This window comes from Elephas maximus, chromosome 21 (assembly GCF_024166365.1).
Source record: "Elephas maximus indicus isolate mEleMax1 chromosome 21, mEleMax1 primary haplotype, whole genome shotgun sequence".
NCBI classification, from domain to species: domain Eukaryota; kingdom Metazoa; phylum Chordata; class Mammalia; order Proboscidea; family Elephantidae; genus Elephas; species Elephas maximus.
This window is the reverse complement of record NC_064839.1, coordinates 19,917,197-19,934,184: the sequence shown is the minus strand read 5'-3', so window position 1 is coordinate 19,934,184 and position 16,988 is coordinate 19,917,197. Positions and strand designations below refer to the sequence as shown.

Sequence of the window (16,988 nt, the reverse complement as noted above, 5' to 3'; positions counted from 1 at the left end):
AAAATATACATACACCACCGCCATTGCTTTCTCTTCCACTCATGCTCTGTAACACAGCTTTATCCAGACCCAGTTTCAAGCTGGCTCGGTCAAACATCTCTCTCTCATATGAATTACGAGTTACCAGTCGGTAGACTTTAACTGCTTTGTTCTGACCAATTCTGTGGCAACGAGCTTGGGCCTATTATAAAAATGAAAAGTTATGCATTAAGTTTATTTCACAAAAGTCATTTAATAGTAAACTATCCCAAAGGAATATAAAAGTATTTAAGAATTTTTAGATATTCTTGCTTTTAAACTAGATTCAAAAGTTTTCTAGAAATTAAGGTAGGATTTCCTGGAATGAGGGGGAAAAAAAATTTTTTTTTTTTTTTTGAAGGATTCCACAATTTGAAGTTAAAAATTTAAGCTTATATTTCAGAGAGTATAAAGTCACAAACAGGTTTTTAAAGGGGGTGCTGTCAGTATAATTCCAGAAAGGCACATGAATTCAAAGAACAGATTTTTAGCTGATAGCAACTCAAGGTACGAAGACTTAAAATCCAACCCTAAAATGCCTTTTTTTACTATATTATCAATAATAATCTGCCAGGCGCTCCTTGGAAACTATGGGGCAGTTCTACTCTGCCCTATGGGGTCGCTATGAGTCAGAATCGACTCCACAGCAGCAGGTCAGGGTTAAGATCAATAATCTCTTCTACATATTTGAGGAAACCCTGGTGGCGCAGTGGTTAAGTGCTACAGCTGCTAAAAGGTCCGCAGTTGGAATCCGCCAGGCGCTCCTTGGAAACTATGGGGCAGTTCTACTCTGCCCTGCAGAGTGGCTATGAGTCGAAATCGGCTCAATGGCAGTGGGTTGGATTTGGTTTTTTGGTTATATATTTTAGTTAATCTGGATAATTTTGAGAGAAGGCAAACAAACTAAAAAACCTAAGGTGACTAACTCTGGAGACGTAAATTTATTTAAACAGAGAAAGAACTAATTCTTTAATATTTAGAAATGTTGGAAGTGGCGATTTCAGAGACTACATAAAAGCTACATATTATATACTGAGTTCCCACTAAACATAAAATTAGTATGATAAATCTTGACTTGAAATGCTATGAAGACTCTACAGTCATTCACCAAATTATTAACCATCCTTGTATTACCTTTATAAAGATTAAATCATGAACTGTGGCTTTAAAATCTACAAGGAGCATTAACTCTATGCCGTCTGTTGACATATTTCGTCTATCCATATCTACTTTGTGCTCCTCGGAACCCAGAATCTTGAATGAACAATGCTCTAGGACTAGAAAGCATAAGAGGCCAAAATTTTTGTTCGTCTATAGAAGCTTGTTGTTGTTAGGTGCTGTTGACTTGGTTCTGACTCACAGTGACTTTATATACAACAGAACAAAACACTGGCCGGTCCTGTGCCACCCTCACAATCATTGTTATGCTTGAGCCTGTTGTTGAAGCCACTGTGTCAATCAATCTCATTGAGGGTCTTCCTTTTTTTCTGCAACACTCTACTGAGCATGATGTCCTCCTCCAGGGACTGGTCCCTCCTGATGATGTGTTTAAAGTACGTATGACGAAGTCTTGCCATCTTTGCTTCTAAGGAACATTCTAGCCGTATTTCTCCTAAGACAGATTTGTTCATTCTTCTTGCAGTCCATGATATAGTCAATATTCTTTGCCAACATCATAATTCAAAGGCATCAATTCTCTGGTCTTCCTTATTCAGTGTATTGCTTTGACACGCACATGAGGTAACTGAAAATACCATGGCTTGGGCCAAGTGCCCCTTAGTCCGCAAAGTGACATTTTTGCTATTTTAACACTTTATAGGCATCTTTATAAAGACTAACAGTTGGAAAAACCAACAGACAGAGAAGTGGGAAAGAGAAATCGGGGGATCCAGTAGTTTTTCCACTTCCTCCTCAGGTTCGAACAATGTGATTTTATTTTAATTGAACTTTTGGAATATTACATCCCTGTGATCATTTATAAGAATAAACACACATTCCAAAGTTTTAACCTAGGGATTGGCAAACTAAGGCCTATGGGCCAAATCTACCCTGCCAACTAAGAATGGTCTTTATATTTGAAGAATGAATTTACATTTATATAAAAATGGCTTTTGAAAATTAGATTGTAGAAACAAATAAATATGTGTTACAGAGGGCATACATGGCCCACAAATGCTAAAATATTTTGTATCTGACCGTCTACAGAAAGAGCTTATCCCTGGTTTCTATTATTGTTATTTTTTTTTTTTTTTCATTTTTATTGTGCATCAGGTCAAAGTTTACAAAGCAAATTAGTTTTACGTTTCATAGTTTGTACATAAAATGTTTCGTAGCATTGGTTTCATTCCCCACAATGTGTCAGCACTCTACCCGTTTCTGTTCTAGGTTCCCCATTTCCTTTTGTACTGATTTTCTATCCCTTCCTGCCTTCTATCTTTGCTTTTGGGTAAATGTTGCCTTTAGATCTCGTATAATTGACTGTTCTACGGAGCAAGTTACTCTCGGGTATTACTGTTTACTTTACGAGCCTGTCTATGGTTTGGCTGAAAGGTGGTCTCCAGGAATGGCTTCAGTTCCAGTTCAGAAGTGTGTCATAGTCTCATGGGTTTCTCTAGTCTCTGTCAGACTAGTAAGTCTGGTGTTTTTTGTGAATTTGATTTTTTGTTCTGTAAGTTTTCTCCTGCTCTATCTGGCACCCTCAGTTGTGATCCAAGTCAGTGTCGCCTGTAGTGGTAGCTGGGCACCATCTAGTTCTTCTGGTCATTGGGTCATGTAGACTGTGCTTCATGTGGTCCATTGGCCCTTTGGACTACTTGTTCCCTTTAATCTTTGGTTTTCTTCACCCTCCTTTGCTCCAGATGGTACAAGACAAATAGATAAATCTTACATGACCATTCCTAAGCTTTTAAGACAAACAGATGTAACTTAGATAGCTGCTCCTAAGCTTTTAAAACCCCAGGCACTACTCATCAAAGTAGGATACAGAATTTTATCTTTATGAACTATATTGTGCTAATTGATGTAGATGATCCTCAAGTCTATTATGGTCCTTTGCCTTCAAGCCTAGGAACTTCGTCCCGTGAAGTGTTTGATTATGTCCAAGAAGTTGCCCTGACTGTGGCCCTTGTGTGCTCTATTGTCTATATTAATATATAAGCAGCACCTATTGGTATGTACGTAGAAATATCCACCACCAAACCTGCAGCTGTAGGTGGGTGTTAACCTATTAATTTTAAGTAAAGCTTTGATATTCTGAAATAGATTACACATAAGTTACACAAGTGAGCAGTTTAAAAATTTACCTATTATTAAGCCAGGTATATTCTCAATTACAATTTACTTTTGGTGTTACAGCTATTTAAAATGCATAAATTATACTACAGTTAACACGAACAACAGTTTCTCTTATAACTTGTTCTTTTCATAGTCCTCCTAGGTGCTCATCTTCTGTAAACTTTTACCCTATCTTTCTAATTAATACCCGTATGTGTCTGTGAAGTCCAAATACAGTCTTAAATTATATGCATGCCTTAACATTCTACAGTATTTTGTAAAAAGGCATGCTATATTACACTTCTGTTCTATGCATACTATACATGTGACAATTAAGAAGATGAAATTAGGAAAAGTAATTATTTTTGAGCAATTAATATTCTAAAAGATTTACTTATTACAAATAAGTTATTCTTACAGCGTAAGCTTCTAAAAAATTTATGTAATATTCTTTATTAAAATACTGTACTCAACTAGGTATATTCTGTATTTCAGCCCATCTTTTCTTTTTTAGAAGTCACTAAAATACAGGTTATAAATAAGTATATTTTGTTATAGTTTACTCTCATTAAATTAATTTCACCATTTCATTTGGCATACATATTTTTTAGGGAAGCATACAATTAAGATAAAATTAAGATGTGGATCACCAATATGTGTTTTTAAAAGTTTTCATAGCCCAAGAATTTATTTACCTGAAGATCATTTTGAGGATTCCAATCAGAATCAAAAATAATACATGTATCAGCTGCAGTTAGGTTGATGCCTAACCCACCAGCTCGGGTACACAGAAGAAAAACAAATCGATCCGAATCAGGTTTGCTAAATCGGTCTATAGCAGCTTGTCGCAGATTCCCTCTGACTCTTCCATCAATCCGCTCGTATAAATATCTATCAAATGAAAACACAATAAACTCAGATAGATGAATATAATGAAGATACATTCTACCACATGGGAAGCCAGCTCTTCTACATAATTGTTTACTGTAAAATTCAGAAGCAATATCATCCCAATAGTCTCTATAACTTTATACTTCTTGGTATTGGTGCTAAGGGGAAAACACAAAAGTAACATAAGCATAAAAAAAACTCCGCATTCCTGAATACAATGGTGAGTTGTTTTAGATGTACAGGTAAAGTATTATAATGAGTATCATTTTCAGTAGGTGGAATAACAAGAGATCACATTTCCACCTCCAGAAAGATAGTACCCGTTTGTTGATCTCATTATAATAAACACCACACAAGACTTTATATACATACACAAACGTTCTTTTCCATTCTCAATCCATGTTACTCTCAGCTGATATGCTTGTACGCTATCATCAAATGAGGGCAAACTGGAATATGGATGAATTCTTGTAATTACTACTTGTCTATCAATTATTTTTTAACTTATTTTCTTTCCCTATTTAACAAAAACAAAACTCGGAAATTTCAAGAAATCAACAAAAACAAAATGCATAAAAATTCAGGAGCTAAAGAGAAATGTAAGTGGTACACTTGTAACACTGGCCACAACTCTTTTGGATCAAGATGTTTGATCGGTTAGAGAGTTTCAGCAGGAGCTTCACTGATATCACTAGTACCTGTGAAACAGGTGTGACTTCTAACAATGTTACTTGTAACAATAAATACACTTTTTTCCCATGAAATTCATCATAATTGAAATTTACATGTATAAACTGCTTTAAGAGTTCTCTGTGTGAGATCAAGAAAATTTTAGAATGACTATTTTTAGGAATATTGCAGTTAATCTTCCTTCCACTTAAATGGTAAGAATATAACATAGATTTTGCATTGAGGCTAAAAAAGGTGAAGCACTAACACTAAAATGGAACTAGAAATAACAATGAAAAATAAAAATGAGCCACACAATCTCTATAATACAAGCTGGTATAGACCTTTATGTATCTATAAGGGTTAATATCCATTAACTAAAATCTATAGCTGAATCTTCAGTTTCCCTTTTGTATCAATATGCTGACAATTGACTGGGCCATTAACGCTCTAATAAAAGAAACACAATACTGTAAAAGAATCATATCCTATTTACTTAAATACTAATTAGATGGTGAAACAGACTATCTTGCTGTTATGTACACACATAACAACCACATTAAACAAATCAAAAAAGATTAAAGCATGCACAAATTTCATATAGTTTATGATAATGGCCAAAGTGCAATGAGTTACAGTTCTAACTGTAACAATGAAATAGATCCAAAAAAGACCATAAATCACTCTTTATTTTTGAAGACGGCTATGTTAAGCACAAGTCCACCTAAAGTGACATAATTACCAGAAAGTTTACAAATCATGTAAAATGTACACTGATAAACCCACTTCCCTAGGTCAACAAATAGTTGGCAACTTGCAAGGTTTTCTCAATCAGTCTCCTTAGCACATCCCTACTATAACAACGTATGTATGTTAAGAAAACACATAACATACAATGCTAAGCAAGATGTGAGTTAAGTGAAGTTACAGAACCCCCACTGCTGTCAAGTCAGTTCCAACTCATAGTGACTTAATAGGACAGAGCAAAACTGCCCCAAAGGGTTTCCAAGGCCGAGTTGTTTACGGAAGCAGACTACCTACCATATCTTTCTCCTACTGAGTGGCTGGTGGGTTCAAACCATCGAACTTTGGGTTAATAGCCAAGCGCGAAACCTCTGTGCCACAAGGGCTTCTTGGTTACAGAACAAATTGCAAAAACCTTAACAACATATACTTAACATAATTCATAATACAATTCAATGGATTATATAGCATGTCTTACCTTTTATGTATAAGATAGTCCTCCAGGATGTCAAGGCACCGTACCATCTGAGAGAAGATGAGCACTTTATGACCCCCTGCTTTCATTTTGGGGAGCAGCTTATCTATAAGGACCAATTTACCAGCGGACTGGATCATTGCTTGAAGATGAAAATCAGAAGCAGCTGGATTATACGTATCTCTAAATTCTCCAAGTATTTTCTCCTCAGCACCTGTCAAGATAACATCAATACACAAATGCAGGCAACTCCTGGTTGCTTTCTTTTTTAGTCAGAATAGTGTTCCTTCGTGCTTCTGTAATGTAATTTTCTGATGGTAATTACATTACTTTTATTAGAATTGTTTATATTTGTAGCTAAATCTCTACTAATACCAGACCGTAACTCCACTGAGGCTAGGAAAATGCCCTAAGCATCTCCTAATAACCCCAGGCACCTGTCATAATGCTTCCTATAAATTTATGCTCACTAAGTATTTAATGAATGCTATTTATTAAGGAAACGATGAAAGGAACTGTCGTCCCAACCCAGATAAGTAAACACATTTATTCCTAAACATGTACCTAATATTTAAACACTAATCATAATAGTGATCATTACTCAAGGGTGATCATAGTTAATCTGGATGTGTCTAAGGGTATCCAGTTGGCCGTTACAATAAGGAAACGAGAAAAAACTAAAGGAGAAGTCTTGTTACAGATCCTTCATACGTATTTCCTCCAGAGAGTCTAGACCAGCATTAAAGAGACTCTCAGCCTTTCCTTAGTCTGTTCAGCTACAATTAAGTACCAGAAATGCAAGAAGAGACTTCAGTTACTGGGCTAAGAAACACACTGTCTGAGATTTAGTAAGTAAATCAGGAGTATATTCCTAGAAATTAAGTGAAAAGACCCAAATACTGTGCAAAGAGAATGCTGGCAGAGAACAGAGAAGACCTTAAGAAGCAACATTAAGAATTACTAAAGCACAAAAATTGAGAGACAGACAGTAACCCCCGTAACTGGGCGGGGGTGTCTAATGGGAAAGGAAACGGGGGAGGGGAATAAATAAATCCAGAGGTTCACAAGGAAGATTAAATCAGAGGAGGATTAACAAGTCCAAATTAAACTGAAAACAACTTCTGCTATTGTAAACTACTGTGCTGCCATGGGACACTGCAGTAAGGCAGTTCTCACTGCTTGTGGCTTTAAAACACCTGTTGTCCCTCAGAAATTCACCATTGAGGAGTTACAGCATCACAGCCTTTCCTTATAAAAGCCACTACAGCTACAGTGGTAGTTTGTTTACTCAGGATTGTTTGTTAACATAATAGAGTGCATTTGTCTGTAATGCTGTCTAGCTACCTTTAATAAGGTATGGATGGTTACAGCACTTCCTGAGCTCCATCATGGTGTTCACCAAGTTAGGTACGTTAGTCTGTCCTGCTCCTTTGGACAAAAACGAAAAGTTCTTCTCCAAAATAGCCCGGTAGTATTTCTTTTGAATGTTAGTAAGTTCTACTTCAATGATGGTTTCTTCCTTAGGTGCCAACTTTTTTTCCACATCTTCTTTCAATCGTCTCAACATCATTGGTTTCAGGATAGCTTGAAGTTTCTGTACCTGCATAAAAAATGATAAGGAGATATTTAACACGTGCACACACAATTACACATACAAATTACAATGATAAAAAATTAAAAAAGGGCCATAGGACACCTGTTCTTCTGTTTTCAGATCCCCAAATTCTTGCATAAATGTTGATTCAGAGGGAAACCTTAAGGGTTCAAGAAAATGAAGAAGACTGAATAGTTCTTCAACTGTATTTTGGAGAGGCGTGCCAGTCAAAAGCACCTTGTGTTCCTACAAAAGACAAGAATAATTCACATTAAATGCCAAAGTAACAAAATTATATAAAAGCTGATTTAGGGTCTTAGCGTTTGAAAAGGAAATATTTTTCTCAGCACAATTTTCAAGAATCAACTCAAAATATACCTCTACCCAAAAGTCAAACATAGCAGTAATCAAAAAACAAACAAAAAAACCGAACCCATTGCCGTTGATTCCAACTCATAATGACCCTGTAAGATAGAGTAGAACTACCCCATAGGATTTCCAAGGAGTGGCTAGTGGATTTGAACTGCTGAGCTCTTAACCATTATACTACCAGGACTCCATAGCAGTAGCAGAAGTAAATAAACACAGGAAATTTTTTAATAGTTGGTGCTACAAGTTAATATAATTTAAAATTCAACTTGAAAACAATAAATATTTGTATATCTTCATATATCTGTAAATGCTAGTAAGTAATATAGAAAGATACACGCCAAATTGTAAATATGGAGAAGAGGAGCTGACTGGGGAGTGATGCAGATGGAGAAGGGCTAAAAAAGGGGGCTTCAAATGTTTACTGTACATAATTTTGTATATTTGAGTTATTTGCTCAAGTGTTCATATACTAATATGTGACTTTATTAAAAACCAAAATATAAAAGGAAATCTTTATTTGAAAGCAGCAAACACATAAACAAGAAGATGATTTTTAAAAATCCTACTTATTTTTTAGTTATAATCAATACGTTACAAAAAACAAAAAAAAACAAAAAACAAAAAACTAAGCCTGTTGCCATCTGATCGATTCTGACTCATAGCAACCCAGTAAGACAGGGCAGAACAGCCCTCTAGGGTTTCCAAGGAGTGGCTTGTAGATCTGAATTCCTGACCTTTTGGTTAGCAGCCACAGCTTGCTGTAGCTCTTGAACACATCTTCTTTCAATCAGGGCTCCTAATATATGTTAGGCTAGTAGAATTGGGTAGGTACTTTATCTGTCATAAATCGACTGAATAGTATTATAACCCTGACAGATAAATGGACTTTAAATTAAGGAATTTATGGCATAAAATTTATAGTCTTATTTTCTTTTCAATGGTAGAGAGGTTTCTCTTTTTTAAATTCTAGAAATTATTTTAGCATTTGGAGAAAAGCCAAAAAAAAAAAAAAAAAATTAAGCCTGAGATAAGGATTTTCCTTAGTAATTAAAGCGAGAAATGTTAATTATCACAGATAGTATTCAGATATACTTATATTTTAAAATAAAAAAAGTAAGTTTTTAGCATTAGCTCTATGGCTTTCTGTGACATTTTATCATATAGGGAAGAAACTGAAATAAGTCATAATAATAGCATTAAATTACTTACCAGATTCATGAGTTTCAGACCTTCCAGGAGTTTACAATTTTTATTTTTTAACCTATGTGCTTCATCAATAATCACACATCGCCATTCAATTGCATTAAGTTCTCCACAGCCTCCAAGAATCATTTCAAAAGTAGTGATGATGGCTTGGAATCTGTAAGCTCCTCGAATGATACGCCCCTAGAAATTTATTATCAGATACAATAACTTGTCAGATTGACTCAGTTAACTGCATTTTAAAATTCATGTCAAATAGCATAAAAGTACATCTAGTGACATCTGCTGTAACACATTTTCCACTGACATTTTAACATACGCGCAGATGCTCCAAAGAACTAGGGGTTTATAATTAAAACTGTATTAGACTGCTGTGTTTTCAAGAATGTTGTTAAAAATGTCAACACACTTACATAATTTATAATGGTATCGCAACAAGCTTTCCCTGGTAAAGTGTTTTACATAATTTTTGAGAGCTGTGATGACAATTTTAGGTGAAAAAAAGGAAACGATCATTACAAAATCTGGTGAGATTTTAACGTGAATGTTTGTTAATTACAAACGTAAGTTCAAACATATAATAGCCAATAAGTAGCTAATAGCAAACTTAGCCATCCAAATTATTTGTTCAGCAAATATTTATTGAATGCCTATGTGCCAGACCTTGTTCCAGTTCCTAGAGATACAGCAATAAACAAAAGAGACAAAAATAATTACCCAAGTAGAACTCACACCCAATAATTCTAATGCAGGACTCAGTCATTAAGAAAACAAACAAAAAGCAACAACAGTAAGTTAAAAGATGATAAGGGCTGTGGAATAAAATCAAACACAGATGTGGAAAAGGTAATATACGGATAAAGGTGATCACTGCAATTGTATATACAGGGTGGTCGGGAAGACATTACTGAGAAGTGACATTCAGGCAAAGACCTGAAGGTGAGGGAGAAAGTCATGTTCATGTCCAGAGAAGAAGGCATTAGTGGCAGAAGGAGCAAGTGTGAAGGCCCTAAGGTGGGAGTATCTTTGGGAGTATTCAAATAGCAAAGAAGCCACAGTGGTTGACAGAAAGTGAGTAAGGCGGGGACAAGGCAGGCTGTACACGGGCTTGAAAGTTGTTGTAAGCACAGGCTCTTCCTCTGAACAAAAAGCTATTGGAGGATTTTAAGACCAGAACTGTCATTATCTGACATACATTTTAAAAGAGTCACTGTGACTGCTGTGATGAAAACAGCATGGAAGAGGTCAAGGACAGGATCATGGAGACCAGTTAAGAAGCTGTCATTATAATCCAAGCAGGAGATCATCACTGGAGGCCAGGAGAAGTGTCCGTTCTGGATATATTTTGAAGGCAGAGCCAACAGAGTTTGCTAATGGACAGGTGTGGCATGACATAAAGAGAGGATTCAAGTTTGACTCTAAGATTTTTAAATTGAGCAATTGGAAAATGGTGCTGTTACTTACAAAAATGAGAAAGTTCAGGATTTTGTGTTTGAACATGTTACGTTTGAGATGTCTATTAGACAGTAAAGTTGTAAGGCATTTAGATATGACTCTGATTAGAAAAGACGTTAGTGATATAAAGTTGGCAGTTTCCAGCAGTATAGATGGCATTTAAAGTTGTGAGACAAGATGAAATCTCTCAGTGAATGAGTATAGATAGAAAAGAGCCTGAAGACTGAGTCCTGGGTTACCACAAAGTTTAGAGATAGTGAAAATGAGAAGGAACCAGTAAGGAGGCTTGAGAAGAAATAGATAGTGATGTAGGGGTGTATGAAGTCCTAGAATCCAAGTGAAGAAAGTGTTTAAATGCACTTGAAAATTATAACTGCTAGGGATTAAGAGAAAGAAAAGGTTACGAAAGATCGTGTATTCTGATTTAGATTAATTCATATTATCTTAATTACCATGTTGGTGAAAATAACATGTGCCTTCTATGTTTGCTTGCCAATAGTACCCCCCGCCTTGCTGCGAGTTATTTTTATAAGCACATTATGCTACTTTTTTTTTTTTTTTACAACATGTAAAGAAAAACTGGCACAGTGGTGCTTATGAAAATACTTCACAAGGCCGGGCGGGGGAGAGGTAGTGGCAAACAAACGTAAAAGGCACGTATTATTTGGATAAACATACATAGACTAATTTTAGATTGTGTACACTTGCCACTAAGTGTCTATTAGGTTGAAAAATAACTCCATTAGAATATCATTAAAATAAGTTTAAAGTATAAATCTACGGTATTTATTCAGTTCTAAAAAAAACTGGGATAAGACATATTCACCTAAATTGATACCACAGTGTTTAAGAAGAGGGCTCTTGATTACCCTTTGTTTACAACTCCCACTTTTTCTCTGTGATTTTGGGGAAACTATATAACTTCTTTATGCCTCAGTCTCATTTCAAAAATGGAGACAGTATTAGCTATTTTACAAAGTTAGTATTGTAAAAATTAAGTGAACTAATACATGTAAGCTGTTTGGCATAATGTCTGGCAATGTTAACAACTCCATAAATGTTTGTGGTATTAGCGTTACCATCTCAGTTACTTTTCTAGAGAAATTTACAAACTGTTGGCATAGTTTTACAACAATTGTGATTTCAAGCTATTTAATAACCAAAAAAGAGCAGAGGTTAAATTTTCTAAATGATTTATATTAAAATATATTTGAAAAAGCTAACTCTAAAAGTTATTTTTATTTTTTAAATTACAGATCTATTTATCTCATTACATGACACATTTTTATCTTCTGAAATTTATAACCTCTTCAGATAATATTCTTGCAGAATCTTTAACATTTACCATAAAATATAATATTCAATATATATTATTCAGTTTATCACATATCACGAATCTTTTAGCTTTTTGCTATTTATATTCAACTCATGAGACATATATTAAAGTAAATTGACCCGGTTAACAATCTCTTAAATTACCAAGATTTTAGTTGCACTATTATAAAAATGAGAAGGCTGAACTAAATCATTTTTATGATACCATACAGCTCTAAAAGTCTACAAACATATGATCAAGAAAAAAAAGAAAAAAAAAACACCATAAAGGAAATTAGACTATAACCTAAAATGTCACATACTCCTAAGATATAAAGATGGCAGTATTTGGTAGACTGAGAATAATTAAAGGATTATATATATATATTTTTATACATCCTTAATTTCCTAAAAATGTAACTGTTTCAACCATGAAATTAGGGGGTAAAAAATAGGTTAGAGGAACAAAATCTGTTAATTCATCCGTTTTCAGCTTGAAATAGGTAGGAAGTCAGGTACAAATGAAAGGCAAAAGTAAAGGCTAGCTAGGTACATTACATTATTTCAACCTCTATCACATCACATGACCTGGTTATTTGTTAACATGATCCTTATAGGACAGAAGAATTAGTGAAAGATAAAAAAGTATTACCGAAGTAGAGTGCTAGGTGATAAAACTTTTCCAATTAAAAAGTAAAATTTGGTGGGAATTGTATCTTTTACTGATTTTCTTCCTTCTTTCTTAATAAGATCCCATTCAAGACTAACGTGGCACTTCATGCTTTCTAACTTTAACTTAATAGCTAGAAAATTCTTTCTTATGCCGTCATCTCTTAATTTTATGACTGTGTATTTAGGAGAAAAATAGGAAATCCCTTAAAGAGTAAGAGGCCAAAGTAAAAGTGCGCCTTTAAGACAAAGGAAAGAGAAAAAACTTCGAATCACTACCATCAAATCACTATTTAGAATATCGAAAAGATCAATCCAAAGAGGAAAAAGAATGAAGGAATGTTCGTACCAGTACAAATACAACACACCAAATGTCTAAAATCAAGATCCACGGAACACAAAAGAGAACCTATGTTGTCACCTCAATGGGCATTTAAATGTATGGGCTTCACTACAAATTTGAGTTAAATTTTAAAAAGAGAAGGAAAAAGGGGAAGAAGATCAAAAGTGAAAGTCATTACTCTAAAAATAAATTTAATGTGTATTCAAACACCATTAGCACAATCATTACTCTGGTTTGAAAAAATTTAAGGCATACAATTAAATTTGTACATTTGTATAAATCAGTATACACCTTTGGAGTTAACTAGAGTATGAAAACTGACTTGTCATTATTCTCTTAAGCCACTAAAGTAATTCCAATATAAATATGATAAAGAGCTTAAACTAAGATCCAAGAAGGCAATTCAAATCTCTTGTAAATTTGAAAGTAGTTGGTATGTAACGCTTGTTTTTTTCCAACCTGATCTTTCAAACTAGTTATAAGATGAAACAACAAATAAAATGATCAAAAAAACACACCTGGGAGTCCCTGAAGTACATCTCATACTGCTGTATCATTTGTCTGCTAACCAGGCTCCCGTGATAGACCACCACATTAATATCAGTCCATGTACGAAACTCTCTCTCCCAGTTTGCGATAGTGGAAAGTGGAGCGATAATCAGGAAAGGTCCTCGTATACCGGTCAGGAGGATTTCGTAGAGGAATGTAATTGACTGAATGGTTTTGCCAAGACCCATTTCATCTGCTAAAATGCAGTTTCGTCTGAAACAAACAAATATATTAGCCATGAATACGCTAGGTTTTTCTGTATACGTTTTTAAAGATCAATATACAAAAATAATCGAAGAGCAGATAAAAAATACTTGCATTTATTAAAACATAAAAGGTGCTGAAGTGCAGAGTAGGTTCAAGATTACAATTTCAATAAATCCTGCAAAGATAAACTATAGATTTTTGTAGCTCCAAAATAAAGATACTACTTACAAAATGTTTGCTTTTTTAAAAGAGTGAAATGGAAAGAGCAAGGCAAGCTAAACGCAGTATTCATTCAGGAAGTATTTACTAAATACCTTCTATGTCTCAGGGACAGTACGAGAAGATGGGATACAAAAGAAATAGAACATGTTCTCTGCCTTCCAGGGGCTCGTATCTATTAGAGAAGCAGACATGCAAATAAATAAATGAATAGTCACATAATATACTATCATAGAAGCTCAAATAAAGCACTGGTTTCCAACCTTGGCTGTGCATTAGAGGAGCCTGCAAAGCTTGAAAAAAAGATTCAGACACCAGGTCCCTCCCCTGTGATTCTAATTCACTGTGTATGAAGTAGAGTCAAGGCAGCTGACATTCTTTAAAGAGCTCTGCCAGTGATTACGATGTGTGACTGGTTAATAATCAGTATTTACTATGGAAGCTCAGAGGGTAAGTGCCAAAATCTGGCTAGAAGAGATGAGAGAAGGATTCAGAAACAAAGTCAGTAAAGTGTAGGATTTTGCCAGAGGTACAGCAAAGGAGCAGAGGTATATAAAATACTATCATCTGGAGACCACAAGATTAATATGATTTGAGGGAAGAGTGAAGGGAGGTGAGATTACTAAGATAAGCCGGGGTCATATATAAAGGAAGTGAGATATCATTCTATTATTTTAAAAGAAACCTGATGAGACTGGACTTGTATTTCAAAGTTTACTCTGTTGGTATCGTGGACGTTAGAGGGTGAGGTGGGTGGAAGCTGGGACACTAATCATGAAAGATCTGTAATTGTGCAGGGAAGAAAGGGTGGGATTAGAACTAAGGGAGGGGGGCTAAAAGGAGAGAACTGATTCAAGAGTTAATTTTGAGTTAGCATGAATCGGATCTAGCGACCAACTAGATATAAAGGGTGTAGGATGAAAGCCAGATTTCTGGTCTGAACGACTAAGTGAATTGTGTTATTATCAACTGACATGCAAAATACGGAGCAAGAACAAATTTAATATGGAGGAAAAAGGAAATGATATGGTTAATATTTGGATCTGTTGTGTTTAAAAAATCACTGAAACAGACATTCAGGAAGCAATAGACAAACAAATACGGGCCTGCAACTCAAATTTATGCCTTAGAGATGGAGTATGGACCACTAAAATATAATTGGTAAACGAAGGCATATAGGTGGTGTATGGAGGATGTATTATGTTTAGAGGGCTAAAGAGAGAAACTTGGGCAAGAAAAAAACAAGGTTTAAAGAACAAGCAGAACAAGAGGAACCAGCAAAGACTACTGAAGGGAATGGCCACAGGAGTATGAGAGCGCTAAGACAGAACCACACTGTGGAAGTCAGCAGGGAGTGTAAGTTTAAAGAAAGGAGTAATCCAACAGAGAGAAACAACAAAAAAAAAAAACATTGATAAATACTCTGTGGATTGAAAAATCAAGTCTTTCAGGGCAGTGACAGCATCAAAATCCAGACCAGAATACCGAAAAGAGAATTGGAAGTGAAGAAACGGAGGAAGCTTGCCCAGACGACTCTTCTTAAAATTTTGGCTGGAAGTTACGAAGACAACTTGAGCTAGAATGACAACTGGAGCCAAGAGAAGTTTTATCTTTTTCCTTTTTAGACAGGTTGAACCAATCTTGTTCACAGACTGAAGGGATAACACTAGTCTTCAGGGACAGCTTTAAGATGTAAGAGAGAAGGCTGGTAACTGACTACAGTGAGGTTCTGAGAAGACCGAATGAGACAGCATACAAGAGTTGAGGTGGAAGTACTAGTCTTGGTCCTGGAAGAGGATCTTTTAATTGTGATACATGAGAATATCGGTAAGAATGGCCATGGATGGAGGTATACTTTGCTTAAGACTGAGTATGAGTGCAGGCAAGAAGTTGGAACGAGTTCACTTGCTGGGCCTGGGCTTCTCAACGAAGCAATCCTATACAGAGAGTGAAAGGGATAAAAGGCTCCAGGAAAATGATGACAGTTTAAAAGAAGCAATAAAAGGCTCCAGGAAAATGATGACAGTTTAAAAGAAGCAATGTAGGAAATGGGAAAGGGAGCTAATGAGGGAGAAAAAAGTGGAAAAAAAATTTTTTTTTTGCTAACTATTTTACCTGAATAGTTCTCTTAGAATAAATGATCAATACATAGAAAATATAAACCAGGACAAAGAGTTCTCTACATATAATTAAACAAACAAACAAACAAAAAAAACCAAACCCCTTGCCGCTGAGTTCATTCCGACTCTCAGTGACGCTACAGGACAGAGTAGAACTGTCTCATAGGGTTTCCAGGGGAACGGCTGGTGGATTTGAAGTGCCAACCTTTTGGTTAGTAGCCGAGCTCTTAACCACTATAACACCTGGGCTCCTCTACATATAATGGGTCACCTTAATTTCATCAGACTGAGTCTCATGACTCACCATTACTAAGTTTAATAATCAGAAAAATCACGTGAGAAGTAAAAACACAGAAACATGATTGTGAATAAAGGTGTCATATTTGATTTTATTGCTAATAATAGTGCCTTCATTTGTTCTTTTTTACACACCAATGTACTTTTTCCTTAATCATGGTACCATGTTTTACTTCTGTTGCAACTGTCTTTCCATCTCAATAGGGAACATGATGCAAAGTTCTATAAATCCTTTTCAACAACAGAGAAAAGAAATAATTAACAAGAATGGGGTAATTCATTATTTCTTGTTTTTAGATGCCGTCGAGTCAATTGACTCATGAGAACCCTATGTGTGCAGAGTAGAACCACTCCACAGGGTTTTCAAAGCTGTGACCTTTTAGAAGCAGAATGCAGAGAGGGTGGATTTGAACAGCCAAACTTTCAGTTAGAAGTTGAGTGCTTAACTGTTTGTGCCACCACCCAGGACTCCTAATTAATTTATCACTAGCTTTCTATATTTTATATTCTATTACTAAATGACCACTTGCTAATATTCTACTTCTTTAAAGTCTTACATTAAAAAATAGTGTTTCC

General features: G+C 35.3%; 1 protein-coding gene across 13 annotated transcripts in view; it reads right to left on the bottom strand.

Moving 5' to 3' along the window:
* Positions 1–16,988, bottom strand: part of CHD9 (chromodomain helicase DNA binding protein 9) — a 227,689-nt gene that overhangs the window by 55,422 nt on the left and 155,279 nt on the right. For all 13 annotated transcript variants that reach the window (XM_049864852.1, XM_049864853.1, XM_049864858.1 and 10 more), the window contains 7 exons: positions 13,539–13,782; positions 9,246–9,422; positions 7,767–7,910; positions 7,415–7,670; positions 6,074–6,284; positions 3,987–4,182; positions 14–181 (listed from right to left, as the gene is read on the bottom strand). In XM_049864852.1, coding sequence (XP_049720809.1) covers positions 14–181; positions 3,987–4,182; positions 6,074–6,284; positions 7,415–7,670; positions 7,767–7,910; positions 9,246–9,422; positions 13,539–13,782 — 1,396 coding nt within the window. The remainder of the gene's footprint in view (positions 1–13; positions 182–3,986; positions 4,183–6,073; positions 6,285–7,414; positions 7,671–7,766; positions 7,911–9,245; positions 9,423–13,538; positions 13,783–16,988) is intronic.